Raw genomic sequence first — 23,428 nt, 5'->3', positions numbered from 1 at the left:
ATTTATTTATATATTAGATAAATACAGTTATTTGTGTATGTAATATATAAACATAAAATGATTCTATCTTGATTATTGTATTAGTAATTTGAGAAAACGAATCAAATAAAATTCCATACATAAAATTGCATGAAATTGAAGTTTATGTATAACATTACTCATTTGATCAAAGTTCATGCTTAATTTTAAAATTATCCCTAAAAGTAATTTTCAAAAACATATTATATAAAAATTAATGACAAATATCAAATTTGTTTTAGTATTTGGTATACAAACATTGTACCAAATAATTTCCTAATTTATATATGAACTTTGATCATATGTATAATTTAATACATGAACACACATAAATTTTAATTTGGTGCAATTATAAATATAAAACTTTAATTTTAATTTAATTGTATACATCTAAAAGAAATAAAATATATACATTTATTCTCATATTAAATTTAATATAATTATTTATGCATACAATATATCAACATATAATAGTATTAATTGATAATGTTTCAAATCAAAATCTCATATATAAAACCATAGAAAATTAAAATTCACATATTACAGAACATTCCACATTAGATTAAAATTCTTATATAATTGTGATATTTTTCCCAAAAATTATTTTTATGTACTAAAAGTTACTGTTTTAAATATTTATGGAAAGAAATTTATAACTTCACTAAATAATGTTCAGAAGTAATAACATAAAATCTATCTTCTCAAAATAAGATAATAAAAATCCATTTATATGAAAAACTAAAAAATCTAATCTAATTGGACCCATTTTTCTAATATTTTCAGTAGGGTCAGCTTAGGGATGTGCATCATTCTGCCTGTTTGCACATTTTTGTTTCTGAATACCCCTATTTAGACCTTAGTGTTTTGGGGGTGGAATAAATGAACAGGGGTTTAACACAAGCTTCTATCTTTTCTTTTTCTTTCAGGCAAAATGACAAACACCTTGTCTACAACAATGAAACTCCTCCACCACGACATTTCTAGTTTCCTCAAGCATCAAAAACAGGTGCCTGCAACTGGATTTTTTGAAGTTGTTCAATCGTTCCGAGGTCTATTCTTTGAGCTCGAAAAAAGAAATGGAAAAACGAGAAATCAACACAGCATGCTTGAAGGCCAAAGACCAATCCAACCACCAAGCTGAAATAAGACTACTTTAAATCAAAGCAAGTAATAATCAAAGATATAGTACATGATATCACAGAGAACAAGAACGATATAAATACCCTTTTCTAATATTTTAGTTCTCATTATGTGAAAAATGGAAGATAGCATAAGGTGTAAAACAAAAACTAGTTCTGTAATGACATAATGATAAATTTAGCCCTCAATGTTTATATCTTTTATCAATTTGATGCTTATTCTTTCTCTTTTGAGCTAAATTTGATCATTATCCTTTCAAAAATAGTCAAATCACCTTTTTTTTAACAAAAGTACAGACTAAAATATTTTTTTTAACAAGTTGGCAATTCACTTGTACTTCATACTGTCAAGACACTATTTATCTTATATGGTATGTCAAAATAATTGAAAACTTATAAAATATTGAAATAAATAAAATAAATTCAAAATTAAAAAAATATAAAAAGTCCATAAAAATTAAAATAAAATAAAATGGAAGAATACACAGATGGCCATGTGAGCTGCCATGTTTAAAAATTATAAGTTTTAGTCAGTATATTTGTTAAAAAAACAATTTGTTTCTTTTTGAAAGGTCAAATTCAACTATTTTTAAAAGGTTTAGGGTCAAATTTAGTTTCAAAAAAGAATAATGGCCAAATTGACAAAAGATGTAAATATTAAGGGCTTAATTTATCATTATGCCTTCCCTAATTAATGCAACATCCACCCACCTATGTTGCTTTCTAAGTCTTCATTTTTCTTTAAGTATCCGTGTCCGACATATATTAGAACAATGGTATGGGATATGACTAAAAGATTGAACACATCCATGTCGAACACATAACTGTGACTGACAGACTCGAGTATGGGTAACACAGGCATCCATTCCCAATCATCCACTACAACTATACATTATCCATACAATTTTATCACATTCATGCATTTAAAGAACCAAACTTGATCTAGTTATCTAAAGAACATCAAGCCATATACATGTGTGTGCGTGTGTACTCATCTTTGAAAGTATAGGCAAAAGAAAGGCAAGCAAGGATATAGAGAACATACCGATCACCAGGAAGCTCCACTTGAGAGCACCAGCCACCTACAAGTCCAAGTTACAAGTTTAACATGAAGCTCGACTATTTTAGAATGATAATAATTATCGTTTTCACAATGAAGATGTGTAAATAAATACCTGAGAATGACTAAACATTTGCAATTTACTCTTGCCTTCTTATCAACTTCACCAGTTACCAAAGCATGAATATCGTTGCCCTGCAAATACATATCCAAAAATAAATTTCACACACTTAATTGAGATTGTTCTAGAGGAGATATCCGCATTCTACATATTAAGCTCCAATCTTAGTCTAGTACTAACTTAAGGATGTTAAAACCTAGTAAAACTCTCATTAGGTGGAGCCAAACTCAAAACCAAAACATCAACCGGCTATAAGAGAACGACTTTCGAGCTGTTAAAGCTCTAACTTGACAGCAACATCTTCAAAAAGAGAAGTAGTTGCAGCGTCGCATTTTTGTTGACGTGCTTTCTAACTCACGTAGTCATGCTGCTTTAGAAAAATTAGCTCAAAAATAAAGAAAACAGAAATCTTTCTTTAGGAAACTTCAAAAATGAATCGTAAATTAAAGGTTAAAAAATAACAGTTTAGCCAGAATCTTTCTGAATGCCTGAACCTCACCTGACTCTAGATGCAGGTGGTCATACAACTCCGCCTCGGCAGACTCATCATTGGTTCGTAAATCTCCATTTTAGACATTCTAGATTCTTTGACTTCCGACTATTTATAAAATCCCTCATTGAGACCACTTCCTTTGGACATAAGTTGCAATGTTGTGCCCCTAACAACCCAACCAGTAACTTCAGGTTTATCTTCAAAGGGATTCAGAGAATGCACACTTTTATCATCCAGTTCTACACCATACATAAATGGCAGTCTCAGTATTAGAAAACTCTCGGGTGGTAATATAACTTTACATCCAAGGCTGAACTGCAACTTTTGCTCACGGTCTGGAACCGTTGCGGGCAAGCAAGATGCCTGCAACAAATTCTTACTATTAATTTAGAGGAAGTAACAGCAACAATATCACTGATAGCTTAGGAAAAGCATATTTAAGCTTAAGATGCTTCATTCACATGAAAAATCCATTCCATAGAAGCTATCAAGCTTCACTGTATTATCATCAAGTTGCTATGATATCAATAAAGGGAAAATCAGCTGACAACATAAATAAGTGCACCTGTTTAAATCCTTAAGCTCGTAAGGTTTAACCAGGAGTAATAAAAACATCATTTTAATATAAAAAATTGTGGAAGTAAAGCTCATTCATGAAAAGGAGAGATATACCTTAAATTGTATAATCGGACAAGTTGCCAGAACAACAGGAAAGGGAGGTGTGACCTGGAAGCAGATTCTACAGATTAGCCACATTGTAATTCAAGGTTATGAAAAAAAAGGGGTAAATTAAACATGTAATCGCCTAAAATGTAGAAGAAACTTCTATCAGTTGGGCATAACTTAATTTTAGTTCCAGAATCACAGTTAAGAGCAATCATTCCCAGAAAATGAATTAGGCATTAAACACTCAAAATATAGTATTTAATGAACCCTAAACGTATCCAGAAGCATCTACTTTCTAGCCTAAGTGATGATACTGTAAATTTTATCATAGATTATGTCACTAAAACCGAAAAGTTATTATGTCAGTTCGAAATTTTCAAGCATCTGAGAAACAAACAGGCATGCAATTATTAAATTCCATATCAACAGGGCATATAGCCATTAAATTGACACACTACTTTTCAAATAAGTTGAAGAAAGTTTTTAACGAAAGCGTGATAGAGTTTTGAGACTCATACCACAAAAATTCTCTGAAGCTGTGATATTGTGCCAGCAAACTTAACCTTAGGTGGTTCCTTTTTGTTCCTGGAAGACCTGCAGTGCGGACACTTCAGGTATATTGGTAAATCTCTATTCAACATGGAGAAAGTGGATCCACTATCATCAAGGCTAACAGCATGGAAGCCTTTTTCAAGGTCTTTTCCAGCGACAGGCACACCTGCTGCATTCACAGGTGTCTTATTATGGTCCTCAGGCATAGAAAGCTGTGTCAGCCCATCTTTAAAGACATTACTATTTGCTACCACCTTTTTTGCCTCATCCTTGTTTTTCACCTTGTTTACAGGAGTAGCAGCAGCGATAACACCATTTGTATTCAGATTAACTTTACCCTGCCCACCATTCTTCCTCAACTCTGAAGAATCTGCCAATGTATGATCTGAAGCTTCCACAGAACAAGTGGTATGAGATTCTTCAAACAATGAATATGGAGGCCCAAGTTGATTGAGATGCTCTGGGTTCAATAAGAAACGATGGCCATGTGGGCATTCGTGCTCAAAACCAACATATGCCATCACATGCTTCGTGTCTGAGTTTCGTTTTGCCTTTTCATCATTGCTCACATTCACAGGAACAAAATTACTGCCTATTCGTAGAAAAGGGTCACTATCTGCAGCTGCACTACCATCAGAACTTACTTGATTCATGTTTTGCATAACAGACATCTTTACAGGTTTTTGAGATCCTTGAGCAACAGTTGCATGAGCCCCTTCCAAACTCAGAGCACTTGCCTTATTTTTCTTTATTCCTTTTTCTGACCCCGATAAAGGTTGCTTCCTCTGCTGAAGAGGAGGGAAACCTGAATCTGTAGCTGCTGATCCAGCAACAACTTCTGAAAAAGGTTTTTTCATTGTGAAATTGGGAAGGCCTCTACCAAAACTGATCTTGTTACCATTGAACTTGCTGATTTCCAAGGGTTTTCTTGGATTTTCAACAGCAGTCTCTATTTCTCCAGAACAGAACTCTGTGGAACTAGCCTTCTTTAATTGAACATCAGCATTGAACTCAGCCTTAGTATCGCTGCTTGACCTACCCACAGAACCTAGTTGCATAGTTCTTGTTGATAAGCCACTTGGGGTTTTCTGTTTCTCTAAAAGTATTTTCCACTTTAAAAGGAACTTCTCAGTGGCACTGAACCCACTCTGAAGTAAACCTTTAGAAGGTTCATAGTACCTTGAACTGCCAATACGAATCAAACTCCAAGAAGATGACTGAATTGGTCCTTTGCTGCATACTTCTGGTAGCTGGAGCGCTGACAGAAGCTTATCACAATCAGGAAAGCAATTGGAGGTAATGTTTGCCGATTCAAAATCAAAAGGATCAGACCGCAATCTCCGTGTTCGACCACAAGCACAAGCATGAAGAAAGACATATCCACTTGAATGAGGCTTCGTCAAAGTTCCTGAAGGCAACTCATCGGTCTGAAGATCATGTCTTTGGTGCAAACATGGTTTTCCAGTCAAACTAACAGCATCACAAAGTTGCCTTCCAGATTTCCACATTGACGTGCATTCTTCCTCCAGCTTCTTTGCAAAAAGTTCCACTGCAGGTCCCCTGACCATCGAGTGAAAAGCATGCAAAGCCTTTTGTAAATGAGCTTCATGCTGTGATGTGGGATAACAAGCAGGCAAGTCTTTCAAATAAATATCTTTTGCAGCTGGAAGGGCCCTTTCACACCACAAACTAGAGAACTTTGCATTAAGCCCTTTACCACTTTCCAACCATGATACTGCAATATCTAGAGATTCACTGCTTCTAGAAGCAAGCCCTTCACTCTGCCCAGCAACGGTACCTCGACGAGGTTTTCTTTTACCAATTTCAGTTTCATCTATACACCTACGCTTTGCAGAGAGCAGCCCATGTAGAATAAGCTGACTAGAAGACAGCCATATATCTAAAGTTGGGAGTTCAGGCGTGGTCAAAGTCTTCGCAGAGGTGGCTGAGGCAGTTGAGGCAGCGGCGGCAGCGGCAGCAACAGCCACCATACCAACACCAGCAGCGGGGCCACTGTTGGTGTTAGCAACCAGTCCCCCTCTTCCCCTCAAAATATCTGACTGCCTGTAGATAAATTCCTTCAAAGATGATAGATCCTCTTTGTTTGAACTCTGACTATGAGTTTCGAGCAAAAACGAATCTGACGTTGCTTTTCCATTCAAAACATCTTCCACAAGACCAATGGCGAACTCCAGAGATTCCCTTCTCTTATATGTTGACTTGTCAAGAAGTACAACAGCCCTAGATGCATCAAGAGAAAATAGAGGAGCTGAATTTGAAACACTCCCACTTCTTGACCCACCATGGCTGCCTTCTGAACCTGAGAGTGTTCGACATTTCTTAATTAAAAAACGGATCTGTGCCTCAAGGGATGACTGCAGTTTCTTCCGAAAACCACCTTCCGATTTACTTGCAGGACGTGCTAACACTACTACAGAAGCAGAACCTTTCATAGGCAAGGTTGGCTTTGCTAAACTGCTTGAACTAGAAGCATGATTAAGTGAGGGTGCCTTTACTGACTCTTCACTACTATTAGAACTAGAATTTGGTACATCAGAGAAGTCATCAACAAAAACAAATAGCATCACTGGAGTACACTGACCCGGAAACAAAGAAGTATAGGAACCTAAACCTAACATGAGAGAGATAGCTGAAGCATTTCGTCCCAACATGCCACCACTTCTACCTGGAGAAGTGTTGGCAGCAGTTGCCGTTGGCAAAGGGCGAGAAGACGAAGAAGAATGAGGTCTTGACGGCAATGGTGGTGTTGTTTGAGATTTCACATATGGGATTAAGGCATGCTTAGCAGCTTGCAACACCCGAAATTTTTTCAAATTTTGAGTATCAAAGCAAGATCCCTCCTGAATATATATGATTATATGGCAGACCTGCATTGCTAATCGAGTTAATCACAGACATATCAACTATTAGTAAGCATTCAACAATATGCTTTCTAATAGGGTTTGTAACATAGTATCAAGTTTCCAATTGCCCATAGTACTATCATATAAGACAAATGGTAATCAAATAGACTTCAAAAAGTAAAGCTTTAATGCCAGATAATTAACACACTGATATTGAAATACCACAACAAAATTCCCTTTTTTGGTAAGTATTGCTTGCCTCAATGATCTCAAATTTATGTTCTGAACTCATAATTAAGGAATTTAATGTCAAGATTCAGCTAAAGTTGTGAGTATATTTAATGCAAACACACACAGAGACACTCAATTTCAACTAATACAAAGTACATAACATTAAAAAGAAAGCTTAATCTTGAATTCAGTTAATTCATTACTTGAAACTATATATTCAGTACCACAATCAAATTCTAAAATCTATACTAAAAACTAATGCTTTTAATTGAATAAGATACACCAATTTAAAACTTACAGAGAACATAAAAAGCAAGCCTTGAAGATCCCCGAACTCCCGTTCCTCCAAAACCCCATCAAAATCCGACCCGGAACTCAATGACCCATCAAAAACCGGGCAACCATTTGAAGAAAACTGTAAGAACAAAATCCTTTTATCTTCCTCATGAAAGTAACTAATTCTCCTATACTTAAACCAATCCTTAAGTTCATCCTTGTCGATAGACAAAACCCGGTCCATCTGACCTGACCCGAACACGTTGGAGTCTACAACCCGGTTAATGAGCTGCGAAGAGTCGTCGGGTCTCCGAGATACGAAGCCCACCACCACGACGCCGTCGAGAGAACGGGGAAATGACGGCGTTGGAGGCGGGGGATTCGAAGAAGAAGAAGACGAAGGAGAAGAAGTGGGTACAGGTGACGGAGGTGGGCGGGTCAAAACCCGCATTGAAGGCGGGTTAGGAGAGTCCATTATTGAGAGAACAAAAATAGGGAATACAAAAAACGGGTTGCTATGTGGGTTTTAGATTTGCCGGACCTCCATTGAAAAGGAATTTACAAAGTAGAAACGGAGGCTTTGGTCTAGGAGCAAGAGAAAATCTCATACTTTTTTCCTTTTTTTTTAATTAAGAAAAATAATTGAAATATAATTATATACCTAAAATAGGAAAACCTGAGTTTCAAATTAGGAAAAGTTCATAAATTTTTTTATTTCCCAATCTATCTACTAGAGCGAGCCCAGTAATTAATTCTCTGCATTCTGTAAGCTCATTAAGAGGATAGATGTTAGTTACAAATTTTAAAATATTCTATACTCAAGATAAAGATTGAACCTTTAACCACTAATTAAAGTAAGAGAGAGCCTTATCATCTCACCTAACTTCCGTAGTTAAAATACATAAAATTTTTAAATTAACCTTAAAATACTCATATTATATGGTTTTTCACTTGATTATGGTAAATTTTTTTATTTTTCAAATGCTTAATGTACGATTTAATTCGAAATATATTCATTTTGTAATTTAATATCTATTTTTTAATTTATTACTTAAAGTGTGTCAAATTTATGTTTTTTCTCTTCTTTTAACAAAAAAGGGTATATTTAACCAAGGTCACTTGGCATTCCTTCAAAAATATACCATTTTTCTATGATAAAAATATATATAAATCATGAAAAATTGTAAAAAATAGAAATAATATATAAAATTTAAAAAATAAATATTTTAATTATAAAAATGGAAAGAACTAATAAAATATAGAAATAATCTAAAAATATATGAGAAATAATTAAATATATAAAAATTTCAAAAAATATGTAAAATCTAAATATATAAATTATAAGATTTATTATAATGAAAAGAAATTAATAAAATATATAAAACTAGTTTTTATTCCCTACGATGCATAAATTAATGATGTGTAAAATGAAGTTTTAAAAATTTTAAAAAATCCAAAATTTTAATTTAAATAAAGTAAAAAGTGCTTAAAATTTAATACAAAATATAATTATTTTTATAATCTTTTGAATAATTTATCACACAGATTTTAATTTAAATTAAGTTCAAAACAATATTATTTTTATTGAATTTATAAATGTAAATAAATTTTTTAAATTGAAAATGTCATATTTTAATTATAATTTTAAATAAAAGTTTTGAATTTTATTTGAATAAAGTTAAACATGTTTAAATTTAACATAAAATATAATTTATTTTTACAATGTTTTATATAATTTATTATACAGGTTTTAAATTTTTAAAAATATTTTTATTGAATACTCTTTTAGAAATATAAATAATTTCAAAAATGAATATGTGGAGTTTTAATTATAATTTTTAATGGTTTAAAATATGTTTGTTCAGAAGCTTTAAAAATTTTAAACTTATTTTTGTAGACATTTTAAATTTGTTTATAAAAATATTATGTAAATACCTTTTTAATGTAATATAATTTTAAATTTTAAAATATTCAACAATTTAATAAAGTTAAAATGCAAAAATTGTAATTACTTGTACGGTCACCGGTAATCATCTTTTCATATGAGCATTCTCCTTATAAAAGATTTACGTGAATAAATAATATAATATAATATAACAATATAATAAAACTAATAATAATAAATAAATAAAATATCTTGAAATTGCCCAAATTTGGCTCGGTGTAAAATTTTGCCCAAACACATCCATATTTACAAAAGATTAACCTAACCCAAACCCATTTTAGATCGATTCATATTATTTTTAATTTTAAAAATATTTATATTATATTATTTTAATATTTAATGATTTTATATATTTTATTTATTGAAAATTTTATATAGTCATCTTAACATTACTTTAATATAAATTAAAGTAATATTATATATTTAATATAGGTTTATTTTTTAATGTGTTATAAATTACATAATATATAAAAATACATAATATAAAGTATTATAAACTTAAAAATGGAATATTCAAGACCGAGCTCGACCCATATTTTAAATGTGTCTATTTTTTTGCCCAAGTCTGTTTTTCGAGCTTAATATTTTTATTCAAACTTTTTCAAATTCGAGCATGCCTTGAACCCGAACAGGTAACTCAACTCATGAACATTTCTAATTTAGAATATACCGACCAATCAAACATATAATTTTATTTTAAGGGATAGCCACGGACAATGCCAAAATTTTATTTTAAGGGGCCAAGATTAAATTATATCTTTTAAAGGATTAAAATATAATTTTATCATTATATTAACATATCCTTTTTCGTGATTTAACTGAAATTTTATTATATTGGGGCTAAATTAATCATTGCATTAACTTAAAATTTTGAAAATTTTGAAAAGGATTATAAGAAAAAAGTTTCAACATTTTGAGAGGACCAAGACCCCTGCCTGTCTCGTGATGCTATTCCTAAATTGAGCGGACCTTTCTTTCATTGTTCCACTATTATCTTACTTTGTCTCCGAATTGTTAAAAAATATTGTGTATTTGATGTATAAATATGAAAGAATTATCTAAAATATATTATTTAAATATTTTAAATTTATTGAATAATAGTTTTTTGGATTGCATCCGTTTAAAAGTTAAATATATAAAGATATTGATTGAGTCTTAACTTTATTGGCATCAACATTGTTGTCAATGCAAAATGATGTGGATTCGAGTGAGTTATGGGTAGTTTTAAATTTTGTGTAAAATAGAATATATATGATCAAAACCTATAATGAGATTATTCAAATATATATATATGAATAAAATAATAATTTGGAATAAACGAATATCTTTTAAAAGTTAATATACCTAATTACCTAGCAATACCAATTAATTATATATTAAAGAAATTATAATTAATGTTTATTAATTTAGTAAAAAAAGTAAATTTGAATATTTATTTCCTATAAAAATTTGATTAATAAGAAAGGAATTTCAAGTCCACAAAAATTATTTATTTATTTAAAAAATATTACAAATTTGAAAAGTGTAAAAAAACTAAAACAAAGCAAAAGAATCTCAAGATCCCTAAATATAGGATCAATCACTTATTACGGAAGCTAAATAAAGTATTAAAAGTAATAACTTTTTTTAATTTAAGTATAATAATAATAATAATAATAATGCGTAGGGAATACGCACATGATGTGTTAGTTCACCGAGCAAATATTATATATGCTAAAGGGTTAATTTATTTATGAATCCTCAAACTATGATCTGGATTATAAATTAGTCCTAGATTTTAAAATGTTCTAATTGAATTATCAAAGTATCGATATTATAACAATCAGATCCTTTTGTTAGTCTAGACATCAATTTATGACTTAAATATCGGCTTGGGTACAATGCGAATAAGCATGAATAACACGATGATCAAATTGTAAATATATATATCTACGAAATGAATGGTTTGGATTTTACGTGTTTAAATAAAACTAATTGGTCTAAATTTTAATGACATCATCTAATTCTTTTAACACGTAAATTGTCTATATGATAGGTACATGCCCGTTTGCAATTTGATTTGTGTATCTTTAATACACTTCATATTCGAATTTACTTTTATTAACTAAATTGATGTTTAGGCTAACGGAAGGGCCTTATTGTTATATATCAATATTTTAATAACTCAATTAAAATATTTTAAAATTTAGGGATTAGTTGGAAAAGTTTGATGTAAGTAACCCTAAGATAAATTTAATAATATGATACATTAATTTCGTATTTTTGAAATTTTAAATACATATTTATTTTATTTTATGATTTTTGATATTTGAATATAATTTTATTTTTGGTAAACTATACAAATTGTTATTAATTTGTTAGTAAGTTTAAATTTTGGTCACTCAATTTTAAAAAAGTTATAAAATAATCACTGAACAATTCGAAAGTTCCCATTTAAATCACAAAGCTATTAAAATTGTTGTTGTACGACTTTCTCAGTTTGCATCGATTGCACCAATCAAAAGTTCTCATTCCCTTTCTCTTATAGAATTCAGTTTTTTTATTTCTTAAAACGACTTAGAAAGTTACAAATCTGTGAAACGAAATTCAATTTATTTATTTTTTATCTTTAACACTGCCATCAGATCGACTTAAATATAAGGTATGTTCTTTTACTCATCGATTGGTACTAATCCATCATACCAATCCTGATTGTCTAATAATCACTTAGAGTTCACTAGCCAAGCTTAAAAAAAAGTATCAGCCCAGTGACTAAGATAAAAACTTTCAAATAGTTTAATGATTATTTTGTAACTTTTTGAAGTTAAGTGGGCAAAAAATAAATTTACTAATAGTTTAGTGATATTGGGTGTAGTTTACCCTTTTATTTTCTAAATATATACGTAATTTTGTAAATAAATATTATATATGATATGCAACGTAACAAAATCCATGTCTAAAACATCAGTTATTATCGTGTCTCTGTTGTGTTGTGTGTCTCAGTCTTTGTCTCCAAATTCTCTTTAGAAAAAATTCAAAATTTAATTCCCATTTTCAGTTTCGAATTTTCCATTGTTCGTTTTTAGAGAGAAGATCAGAAGGAAAGATATAGTGTTATATATATATATATAATTTTTTTGTAAGGGAGAAGGGTAAAAAAATGGCGGCAGTTTTTCGCGACTGGGTTGTGATAACGGTGGTGATTACGGAGGCCGCGGTGGTTATGGGTGGTTTTCCGGCGACTTTCAAACTGGAGAGAAGCATTCCTTTGGCGAGTCATGAACTCGAGCTGAGTGAACTCGTAGAACGTGATAGACTCAGGCATGGAAGGTTGTTGGAGTCCTCGCCGGTTGGTGTCGTGGGTTTTCCAGTTTCAGGAACCTACGATCCGTTTATCGTTGGGTATATATATTAAATTTTACTGAATTTTTAATTTAATTTTATTTTTGGGTTTTATGGATCATTGGTTTCTAAATTTAGATTCAAAAGTTTGGTTATTTGATTTTTTTTACTGATTAATTTATTTTTATTTTGATTATTTTTTTAGGCTTTACTATACAACATTACAATTAGGTTCTCCTCCAAGGGAATTCAATGTACAGATTGATACAGGGAGTGATGTTTTATGGGTTGGCTGTAATTCCTGCAATGGCTGTCCTAAATCCAGTGGACTTGAAGTATATTTCACTTTTCCTTTTTGTATGTATGCATGCATGTATATATATGTATGTGTGCATGTATGGTCTTGAATTGGCCTTTTCACGTTCATAAGTGATTGAAACAAAGGGACTTGAGCTACCATGTTTTCCTTATATATGTGTGAATGCGTTATGCATGCATGTATTTATGGTCTTGAATTGGCATTTCCACATTCATAATTGACTGAAACAAAGGGACTTGAGCTACCATGTTTTCCTTGTATATATATGTGTGTGTTTATGGATGCATGCATGTATATATGGTCTTGAAGTGGCCTTTTCACATTCATAATTGACTGAAACAAAGGGGTCTGCGTGTGTGTGCATGCATGTATGGTCTTGAATTGGCGTTTTCGCATTCATAATTGACTTAAACAAAGGGACTTGAGCTACCATGTTTCCTTTATATATATGTATGTATGTATATATGGTCTTGAATTGGCTTTTTCACATTCATAATTTTGACTTAAACGAAGGGACTTGAGCTACCATGTTTTCCTTATATGTGTATTTGCTTGCATGCATGCATGCATGTATGGTCTTGAATTAGCTTTTTCACATTCATAATTGATTGAGACAAAGGGATTGAGCTACCTTGTTTTCCTTGTATGTATGTATGTATGTTCTTGAATTGGATCTTTTACATTCATAATTGTTGGAAACAAAGGGACTTGAAATACCATTTTGCTTTACAGATTCCACTTAATTTTTTTGATCCTGGAAGCTCATCAACAGCTTCATTAGTCTCATGTTCAGACCAAAGATGTAGTTCTGGTATCCAAGCGTCAGATTCCACTTGTTCGGGTTCGAGCAATCAATGCAGTTACACATTTCAATATGGAGATGGTAGTGGAACGTCGGGTTATTACGTATCGGATTTGTTGCATTTCAATACAGTTCTCCCAGGATCCACGACTGGCAATGCTACAGCTTCCATCATGTTCGGGTGAGTAAAACTGAAACCCTCGATATTACAATATAGATCATGTTTTAAACCGGAATTTACTTAAAACAGGTGTAGCATGTTACATACTGGAAAATTGACAGACTCGCATAGAGCGGTTGATGGGATCTTTGGGTTTGGGCAACAGAGTTTGTCCGTAATCTCACAACTTTCATCTCAACAAGTAACACCGAGAGCATTTTCCCATTGCTTAAAAGGAAATGATGATGGCGGCGGTATACTTGTTCTTGGCGAGATCGTGGAGCCGGATATGGTTTATACTCCGCTTGTCCCGTCAATGTATGTAATCTCGATTCATCTCATTGAGGCAGTTCTGTTATTCATCTATCGGGCATGTTAAAATTGTTCCCGGAATGATCTTTTCACCTTTTCCGGGTTTTGGAACTGTCAGGTTTTGTCACATGATATCTTCGGTAATTCGTTGTTAGTTATATACACTTTCCTTGATATTCTGGATGGTGGTTGTTCCTTATTATTCACAAAACTGAAAACATGTGTTTTCGTTGTGGAACTATGGTAATCAAACGTGATGTTTTTAATCAGTACTATCATATGAACTTCACAGGAGCACCATTTTCACTAGGTCCTTACACCCGAAACTGATGAGAATAAAGTATTTCTGCAGGTTTTCATGTTTTATGGCATAGTTTCCCCAAGAATGAAAGATACCCCGTTTTTGCTTGTTTGATAATGTATATTCTTTACTATTGGAATATTTCAGGCCTCACTATAATCTTGATTTGCGGAGCATTTCAGTCGGAGGGCAAGTTTTATCAATCGACGCATCAGTGTTCTCAACATCAATCAACCATGGAGCAATAATTGATTCAGGAACAACTTTATCGTACCTAGCCGATGAAGCTTACAATGCTTTTATCGATGCTGTAAGTACTAAACTAGATTCAATATTGACCTGCTATACTCATCTTTCCGGTTAATGAAACTTGAGTATGATATGATTACTAAGCTTGAATTTAACGATTTACGATTATTCTCTTGCAGATCAATAATGCTGTTTCAGAACATGTGCACCCCGTTCTTTCCCATGGAAACCAATGCTACCTAATAACCGACAGGTTGATTTTGTTTCGTAGACATCGAGTGTTGAATTGTATTAGATTATTGTTATTAACATTACGTTAACATTTTATTCAGTATTGGTCACATATTTCCCGAAGCTAGTTTCAACTTTGCCGGTGGTGCATCATTGATTTTACATCCTGAGGATTTTCTTATCCAGCAGAATCCTATTGTGAGTCGACTAAAGCTTCAGATATAAATTTTAATTCGACTTGTATCATATTTTCTTCCTATTGTATTGTAGCTACCTTAACACAGGCAACTTTGGTTCTTATAGGGCGGTTCTGCAGTTTGGTGCATTGGCTTTAAGACAATCGAGGGCCAAAAGTTAACAATTTTAGGAGGTAATGTAATGTTCAATTAATTGGAATGTACTTTGTTTCATGATTTCATGAAATTTGCACTTTTGAAAAGTGTTTTGTTTTCGTAATGTTCCGATGAAATGATTAGTTGTTTATAGCTGTAAGATTACCTTGCGCATGAAATTATAATGGTGATTTGATCACTAAATCCACAATACGGATTAATGTTCCGGTTATCTTTCAATTTGCAGATCTTGTTATGAAAGACAAAATCTTTGTTTACGACTTGGAAAAACAACGGATCGGATGGGTGAACTATGATTGTAAGTGTAAATTTTCCCTACTAAAATCAGCCTTAAGAACTGTTGAGGGTCGGTCGGCTCCTTCCGGAGAAGTTTTCGAAGTATCATCTACTGGGCAGCCGACTGGACCTTCAACAACCGAAGGTATTGTCCCCTGGTGGAGGGTTTTGTGTCCTGTGCTCTACCGAGAGTCAGCGTGTTGTGAATGGTTGCCCTGAGGGCCTGGTTCACAGAGCCAGTGTAGCGTCAGGCCCTCAAGGCAGCTGCTCATGGCGCGGTAGCTGTCGGCAGAGCACGGGAGACAAAACCCTCCCCTAGGAGACAATACCTACGGGTTGTTGGGGGTCTGGTCAGCTGCTCGGCGGATGATATTTCAAAGACTTCTCTTGAAGGAGTAGACTGACCCCCAACAAGAACAATAATCTATGCTGCAACGATCTTCTAGACCATAAATCGGCCAATTCAGAACCATATGTAGTTTGACGATAAAGGGGTTACAAATGTTGAGATTTGAATCCCAGATTTGCTATATGGCATAGGCAATCTCTTTCAAGTTACAAACAATTGAATCCACTCCTTTATTTATGATTAGGTTCATCATCAGTCAATGTCTCCGTATATTCTGAACCGGGAAAAACCGAATTCGTCAATGCGAGGCCGATAAACAACAGTTCATCACGAGATAATCTCTGGACCACTGTAGCTTTACTTCTGCATATGTTCATGCTTGCCTGTGTACTCCTTTCGTAGCACATTTACGACAACGATTTTGGAATTTGCAATTCTCACCAGTTTGTATTATAGCAATCGACATCAACCTGATTAACTGTTTGATCCACGCTAATGTCATGGACCGAGACTCGAGCTCAAGCTTCAGTAGCAAACGCAGACCTAAACTGACACACGAATACGAACCATTGCACTTAGTGTTTGGCTGCTGGTGTGCAATGCAATTGTGATTTTCTTCCCATTGAATATTCGTCAGCGATGTGAAGTTAAAGGTTTTGGGGGTTACATTGGCTAGTTTCTAGAACTTTATTTATTTTTATTTAAACTTGATTCGTATCAAAATAAAGTTTTTGTTTAAAGTTTAATGTCGAATTTATGTTAAAAGGTTGTATTTTAGGTATAAATTAAATGTTAGGTACTTGAATTTAAGTTTAAAAAAATAAGGGTTTATTTAAGTGAAGGTAAAAGGTTCTAAATTAAAATAGATGTACGAAAAAATAAGGGTTTATTTTTGCTCTCAATTATCAGAAAAATAAACTAAAAATAAACTAACATTTAGTTGTTATTATGGTGGAGTGGGATTGGATTAGGATAACAATAAAAAAATTTCAATCTAATCTTAAACTTGATTTTTAAGATTTTTATATAAATTTTTACAAATTCTCGTTTGATATCTTGACACGTCCCTAAATTAAGTTGGGTGGGCAAAAATGTATATCTTTGTTTAGCCAATTTTTAGTGAAGTTTTGGGTTTACTATTGGAATTTTGACTTCTTTTAGATGGAGATTGTGAGAATACTATAATGGAAACTTACATTTGTCATTACCAGCATCATTTGCATCTAGATTATGTTTAAAAATATTACGGACACTGCATTTTATTTTATTTATTCAAATATAGTAATTTAGTTCATTTAAATTAGTTATAAAAGTAAATCTGTTTTATACATCATGATATGTTTATATAATTAATCCCACCAGTTTTTAACAATGAAAAAATAAAATTTTTAATAAAAAGACCAATTTACTATTTAATTTAATGTACAATAAATAATTTACTCATTTTTTGAGTCAATACGGAAAAATACAATCCAACTCTTAATGTAGAAACCTCCCTCATTTTTATTTGCATGAAAAGAAAAACCTAACAGAAGTATCTCTTTAATTTCCATTAAGTTATGCTTAATGTATTGCTTCAGATATTGTTAAAGTCATGTTTCTAAAATAAGTCAATACTGTATTGTCTTTTTCATTTCAAATATCAAAACCATTAAATCAACCGTAAGGTTTAGCAATGGCCATTTTGCTTCAAATCTGTTAACAAAAAGTTGGAAAAAAAATAGTAGTAGTAGTAGTAGTAGTTTAACATTACACACATATATTTGTTTTTGTTTAACAATTTCCTAGTTTAAGTTCTAAAAAGGCTAGAAAAACTAGTTTTTAACTTTTTAAGGTAATTCACAACTTACCTAAATTAAAGAATTCTCCTAGCTCTCAGATATGAATAAATGAGAAAAAACGCCACCACACCACCAACAATAATCCCCGCTGTGGTTACCCAAAAGGCGAACTGCAAAACGAATCGAGTAAGTTAGCGTAGCAAAAGTGAAAGTCATGTCGATATATGGAATGAATTAATAAGTAAGAAACCGAGCGTTTGAACTTTGTTTTATGAACAAGACATACCATATGATATTCCAGGTAGGACTTCAAGTTCATGCCGAATATACCTAAAAAAACAGCAAGTATAATCTTGAGCCCCCTTGAAATATGCGGAAAAACATAACTATCACCATATTTCATGTGATAAATCGATGAACTATGCTACAATTGTACTTGAACATAATAACAATTTTATTGTCACAAGATGATTAAGAATCCTGGTGATTCATGATTCGTGGCATCGTAGATTTACAATAGATCTGTTAGTTGGGTGGACCAGATTGGTTTTGGATAGGATGATTTTGGATCTGATCAATTTGGATTTTAAAATATTCAAGATACTTTGAGTTCAGATCATTAAGGATTTGGTTTGGATTAGTTTAGAGTTCGTTTCATTTCAAGGTTCAAGCTGTTTTAGATTCGGGCTGCACAGAATGTAGCAACTAGGCTACCATGCCTTAAGCAATTACTAAATGTCAATCAATAGAGGTTTTGGCTTTTTATATTTTTCGTGGTGGTGGAATGACAAACCTGCTACTAGAGCCCCAACTGCCACGCAAAATGTCCCAACCTGAAGAAGTAGTTCCACTTTGCTTACCTCAAGCCTTCGAGAGCTGATAGATAGAATTAAAAACCCTATTTCATTAGTTAAAAAGGATTGTGGATTCAGATGCAAATGGAAGATAAAATAGAAATCGATCTGAAAATTCAAATCCACAAAGATCACACATAAGAGGAACATGGGATTTTGGAGGATAAAGCATTGAGAAAACCCGAAATGAAATGGTGGTGCTGAAAACCAACGAAAATCAAAATTCATTCACACCTCAAGTTGACAGAAATAGAATCTTCCATTTCTTTTGCAGAATCAAGAAGCCTTTCAGCCTGACCATGGCAAGATTCACATCTGCAAATGCAACAATAAATTGTAATTAGTTATAGCCATTGAAAACAGAATGTGCCCACAAACAAATAACAGAAGCAGTTTTGTTAAGATGTAAGCCTTTCTGCCCGGCCAGTGAAAACGAAACAAACAGTCAGGCTACTTCTAAGAAAATATGTTTATTCCTTTGTGTTAAACCAAACCGCAAAATACTTCTTCCTTATTTAGTTTATGCCTTGTTCATAGCATTGATAAATTCGGACTTTTGAAAAGTTCTTGCAACCAAACTTGGAGACCATCAAGAATAGAAAAACTAAGTATATAAAAGGAACAAAAGGAAAAACCTTTGAAGATAGTTCTCCAAAAGCATCTCGATCTCTTCCTCCTCTTCTGCAAAAATGACCAAACCAAACCAAATTAGAACTTGTGTTAAAGAAGAACACATCATAACTGAGATTGATTAGAAGAGTTTACCTTCAGCAATCAACTTATCTAAGGGTAGAGAACATTCCACGTCATCAGTTCCCCTTTTCAAAGTACAGTTTCTTCCCATAATACATATTCGACGTATTTCATGGGGGTCCTCCAAAAGATCAAGCAGCATTTGTCTAAGCGCCCCAGCTCTTGAACACAATTCAACCTAGCATGATAAAACGAAAAGAAAATAATAATAATAATCTAAAAAAGAAATTTAACCATTTATTATTATGCAACAAGAATATTTTTGTAAAGTTAATATACCAAAGTCTGCTTGCTGATACGAAGTTGCTCCAATATGTCAACGGTTAATTTTTTAGGCAACTCTTCAAGCAGAGCTTGAACCTACACATATGAAAGAGCACTAATCATGATTAAACAGGTTCATATTATCAAAAACTATTACATAATGACACTGTAGGCACTCAAGGTACAAACTTGTAACTTCTAGATAAATCACAGCGAAAAAAGCGAAATGTTTAGGCATATAACCATAAATTCTAGCAAACACATAAATTTTAATTTTATCAAATATACTGTCCGAGAACAGTTAGACTAATAACTTTCTAAGGAATGCTTACAGTAAAAGATGATAATGCAAAACAAGACATCTGAATGAGCAAGACAACAATCTCATGAGTCAATCCCTATCTTAATAAGCTTGCTTGTTAAAGCTTTTATCAGGCACGAGTTTGACTTTTTACATAATTAAGCTTTGTAAAATTTGTTTTAAACAGAAATAACAAGCTTCTGATAAAACTCAAGTCTGAGCTCATTCATGAAATTAAGAAATTTTACAAGGATCTTAGGCATCCAATACGCACAAATAGGCTCAATAAAAGAATATTGCATTCGTGTACATATAGTCTAAATGAGCCTATAATTTAGTTGTTCAGAAGTTAATAATCATTAGCATAAACAAGCTTAATGCTTAACACCCTCTTGCTTAAACTTGCCTTATTTAACAGAATGATCAAGCTTAAACTTGCTTATTAGATTTCATGATGAACAACAAAAGGCAGCATTTGCAACACAAGATTCAAGTTGATCAGGAGCAACTTGATTCATTTGCATCTGTGTGGGGAATAGGACAGTTTGTAACATCTAGAAGGCACCAAACTCAAATGTTTTTGATAGACATTTTATCTAGAAGGCCAATGAGTTTTTAAGTCTGTGAGAGACAAGAGAGAGAAAAGATAAATAAATAAATGACAAAAAAGACAGGGAGGCTATAAACATGAATCAGCAGTTCATTTCTAGTATAGGTTCACTTGGAACTTGAAATCATTTGTTATTGAAATTTGCTTGCAACCACAATAGAAAATGTCTAAAAGATTGATGGTCTGCAGCTTCATAAGGACTTTCTCAATTCACCATACAGCTTGAGAAAAAGGAGTGAAAGAAATAAAGAAAAGAAACAAACAAAATACTCACTATGTTTCCATACTCACACGAGGTTCTAAATCCATCAGTCTCTGCTCCAAACGCTGTGTTCTTGAAAGTAATGCTGCTTCAACAACCTGAAAGTACCACACTAAATGTCTCTCAAAAAGTACAGAAGTCTAAAATTACAGCTACAAACCAGTGGCCACCACACAAATCACCTCAGTCATCAGCATATAAAAGAAAGGGTCCTCGTAAAGACACAAACCTCAAGCTCGAAAGGCATACATGGCCCTCCATTCATGTTATTCAGTCGAGGCAACAATGTGTCCATAAAAGCCTGTCCGCCTTTACTAAAAAATGGTCAACATGTGCAACAAGTTCATCAATGTCAGTTCGAATAGATGAAACAGTGAAATCGAATTTGCACAGATGAAAAGATTACCGATTATATTCGAATATAAGAACACATTCTCGCATTGCTATTGCTCGTAATGATCCCAGATTAAGTAAAATAGCATGCTCTCGTACCTTAGAGCAAGAATAGGAAAAAATGAGTTGGCAAGACCATTTTAGACAGAAATAGAAGCAAACAAAGTAAACAAAATGATACTCAAAACCAATACTTCGGAACCAAGCATAGCAAATGAAAGAATAAGCTTGAGATAGAATAGCGCAAATGGCAGTTACCAGAATAGATGGCGCCGAGTTTGTCAAAAACAATGATGGATCAACGCTTCGGATATCTCTAGGACGAAGACCTAAAAGGACAGAAAAAACATAATTAATCCACAATAAATAAAGTCATAAAAGGCAGATTTTCTTTTCCTTGCATGTAAAGCTTAACAAGAAGTAATAAAATAAGAAAGGAAAAGTACATTACCACTTGATTTCAGTAATTGACGTCGATTTATCTTTCTTGTAGATACTACTCCATTTGACTTCACTTCTAGCACCTTTAGAGATAAAAAATAATCACCAAATGTTAACCAAATTTAACACATAAAACCTGAACTGCATGCAACTGTCTCTCATAAACAGGCTCACGAATTCCAAGCAAGAGAGAAAAAAGTTAATGAAAAAAGGTAATATTCTACTTATCTTAAAATACATAATTGCATGCACCGGTCGTCTTCTTAGATTAAAAATTAAGGAAAGGGAAAAAAAGAAAAAAAGAAAAAAAGAAGGTAAAATTCTACTTATCTTACAGTAATAAAGGAAAATAAGAAATAGAAACCTCATAAACAGGCTCACGAATTACAAGAAAGAGAGAAAAACAATAATGAAAAAAAAAAGAAGTAAAATTCTACTTATCTTACAATACCTAATTGCATGCAACTGTCTTCTTCTTACTGCTTAGATTAAAAATTAATTTTAAAAAAGAAACACTCTACTTATCTTACAATGATAAAGGAAAATAAGAAATGGAAACCTCAAAACAGGATCAAGAATTCCAAGCAAAAGCAAGAGCAAGAGAGAAAAAAATTAATGAGAAAACGTAAAATTCTACTTATCTTACAATACATAATTGCATGCAACTATCTTCTTCTTCTTATATTAAAATTTAAATTACAAAAAAAAAAAGAGGAGTAAAATTCTACTTATCCTACAATAATAAATAAAACCCTCATAAACAGGCTCACGAATTACAAGCAAGAGAGAACGAAGAAAAAAAGAGAGTAAATTCTACGTATCTTACGATACATAATTGCTTGTAACTATCTTCTTCTTCTTAGATTAAAATTTAACCGAAAAAAAAGTAAAATTCTACTTATCCTACAATAATAAAGAAAAAGGTAAGAAATAAAAACCTCATAAACAGACTCGCGAATTCCAAGCGAGAGTGAATCACTGGAAGACGAAGCAATCCTCGGCGAGGCAACCGCAGAGCCACGGTTTTGCTGCAAGTCCAGATCTTCACTCCCTCCATCTTCATCACCGCCACCGGCGACATCCTCGGTGGAAAATGTTTCCGGCTCGTTCAAACGGTCTTCTTTCGTGTACGATCTTGTAGTGAAGCATTTGATCCTCCGCTCCAAAGAAGAAGGTTTCACCGCCACGGGAAGCAGCGGAAGCCCGCTCTTTTGAAGCAGAAACGGGGAAGCGTTGGCGCATGGAGAACCGAAGAGAAGGTAATGTACGGACGGTGATAGACAAGGAGATGATGAAGATTTAACTGAGACTTGGAGAAGATTTGGCGAAGGAGGAGGAGTTAGCGCCATTGGTTTTTTTTTTCTTTCTCGTTAACAGATAATCTGGTTTTTTAAGATTAAACTATAAATCGATTTTTATTTTAAAAGTTATATTATTTTTTTTTCGTTTTTCTTAAAGCGAAAAAGACTTTTTTAGTATTTATTTTGTGGCTTAGAATTAGATTCGTGGCTTATTTTATTTTCATTTTTGTGATGAACTTTGGTCAAATTTCAATTTGGTCATTCTATCACGCTCAAATTTAATATTTAATACTTCTACTTTCTTTTAGAAGATTTAACCTATATTAATACAATTCTTAAAATAATCATAACTGGACTTGTTTAAGGGTTGGTCTAACCGTCTAGGCCCGAAGTCTTATCTGAATTTTTGGAGAATTTTGGTAAAATTATA

At 32.8% G+C, this 23,428-nt stretch overlaps 3 protein-coding genes across 5 annotated transcripts; 1 reads left to right on the top strand and 2 right to left on the bottom strand.

Moving 5' to 3' along the window:
• Positions 1–644: 644 nt before the first annotated feature.
• LOC108486688 (uncharacterized) lies at positions 645–8,070 on the bottom strand. 3 transcript variants are annotated; one of them, XM_053024444.1, is made up of 7 exons: positions 7,443–8,070; positions 4,016–6,937; positions 3,504–3,557; positions 2,838–3,194; positions 2,333–2,412; positions 2,203–2,239; positions 645–1,166 (listed from the first exon to the last, which is right to left on the bottom strand). In XM_053024444.1, exons 1-4 carry the CDS (start codon positions 7,893–7,895, stop codon positions 2,937–2,939), a joined length of 3,687 nt encoding a protein of 1,228 aa, XP_052880404.1. In that variant the 5' UTR covers positions 7,896–8,070; the 3' UTR covers positions 645–1,166; positions 2,203–2,239; positions 2,333–2,412; positions 2,838–2,936. The 3 variants fall into 3 exon arrangements, with proteins under 3 accessions (XP_052880404.1, XP_017646352.1, XP_017646354.1); XM_017790863.2 differs by having other exon boundaries at positions 645–1,155; XM_017790865.2 differs by having other exon boundaries at positions 645–1,074.
• Positions 8,071–12,276: 4,206 nt separating this feature from the next.
• Positions 12,277–16,886, top strand: LOC108485463 (aspartic proteinase 36-like). Its single transcript, XM_017789305.2, has 10 exons — positions 12,277–12,746; positions 12,892–13,021; positions 13,738–13,988; positions 14,058–14,285; positions 14,728–14,890; positions 15,009–15,082; positions 15,162–15,258; positions 15,364–15,430; positions 15,640–15,711; positions 16,283–16,886. The coding sequence occupies exons 1-10, from the start codon at positions 12,505–12,507 to the stop codon at positions 16,438–16,440; spliced, it is 1,482 nt and encodes a 493-aa protein (XP_017644794.1). The 5' UTR covers positions 12,277–12,504; the 3' UTR covers positions 16,441–16,886.
• Positions 16,887–17,635: 749 nt separating this feature from the next.
• LOC108484451 (magnesium transporter MRS2-11, chloroplastic-like) lies at positions 17,636–23,120 on the bottom strand. Its single transcript, XM_017788238.2, has 13 exons — positions 22,636–23,120; positions 21,708–21,780; positions 21,515–21,585; positions 21,270–21,355; positions 21,093–21,177; positions 20,893–20,961; positions 19,706–19,786; positions 19,439–19,604; positions 19,309–19,354; positions 18,908–18,988; positions 18,613–18,695; positions 18,106–18,149; positions 17,636–17,989 (listed from the first exon to the last, which is right to left on the bottom strand). The coding sequence occupies exons 1-13, from the start codon at positions 23,044–23,046 to the stop codon at positions 17,894–17,896; spliced, it is 1,392 nt and encodes a 463-aa protein (XP_017643727.1). The 5' UTR covers positions 23,047–23,120; the 3' UTR covers positions 17,636–17,893.
• Positions 23,121–23,428: the final 308 nt, after the last annotated feature.

Source organism: Gossypium arboreum, chromosome 13 (assembly GCF_025698485.1).
Source record: "Gossypium arboreum isolate Shixiya-1 chromosome 13, ASM2569848v2, whole genome shotgun sequence".
Lineage (NCBI taxonomy): Eukaryota > Viridiplantae > Streptophyta > Magnoliopsida > Malvales > Malvaceae > Gossypium > Gossypium arboreum.
This window is presented reverse-complemented; position numbering and strand designations above follow the sequence as displayed.

Excerpts from the sequence above, each read along its gene's own strand:
- LOC108485463 (XM_017789305.2), top strand. The coding sequence starts at position 12,505 with ATGGCGGCAGTTTTTCGCGACTGGGTTGTGATAACGGTGGTGATTACG. Across the intron at positions 14,891-15,008 it reads ACAATGCTTTTATCGATGCT|ATCAATAATGCTGTTTCAGA; the intron begins GTAAGTACTAAA and ends ATTCTCTTGCAG. Across the intron at positions 15,712-16,282 it reads CGGATGGGTGAACTATGATT|GTTCATCATCAGTCAATGTC; the intron begins GTAAGTGTAAAT and ends ATTTATGATTAG.
- LOC108484451 (XM_017788238.2), bottom strand. The coding sequence starts at position 23,046 with ATGGCGCTAACTCCTCCTCCTTCGCCAAATCTTCTCCAAGTCTCAGTT. Across the intron at positions 21,356-21,514 it reads ACTCGGCGCCATCTATTCTG|GTACGAGAGCATGCTATTTT; the intron begins GTAACTGCCATT and ends TCTTGCTCTAAG. Across the intron at positions 20,962-21,092 it reads GTATGCCTTTCGAGCTTGAG|GTTGTTGAAGCAGCATTACT; the intron begins GTTTGTGTCTTT and ends TGGTACTTTCAG.
- LOC108486688 (XM_053024444.1), bottom strand. The coding sequence starts at position 7,895 with ATGGACTCTCCTAACCCGCCTTCAATGCGGGTTTTGACCCGCCCACCT. Across the intron at positions 6,938-7,442 it reads GCTTGCTTTTTATGTTCTCT|GTCTGCCATATAATCATATA; the intron begins GTAAGTTTTAAA and ends TTAGCAATGCAG. Across the intron at positions 3,558-4,015 it reads AGCTTCAGAGAATTTTTGTG|GTCACACCTCCCTTTCCTGT; the intron begins GTATGAGTCTCA and ends ATCTGCTTCCAG.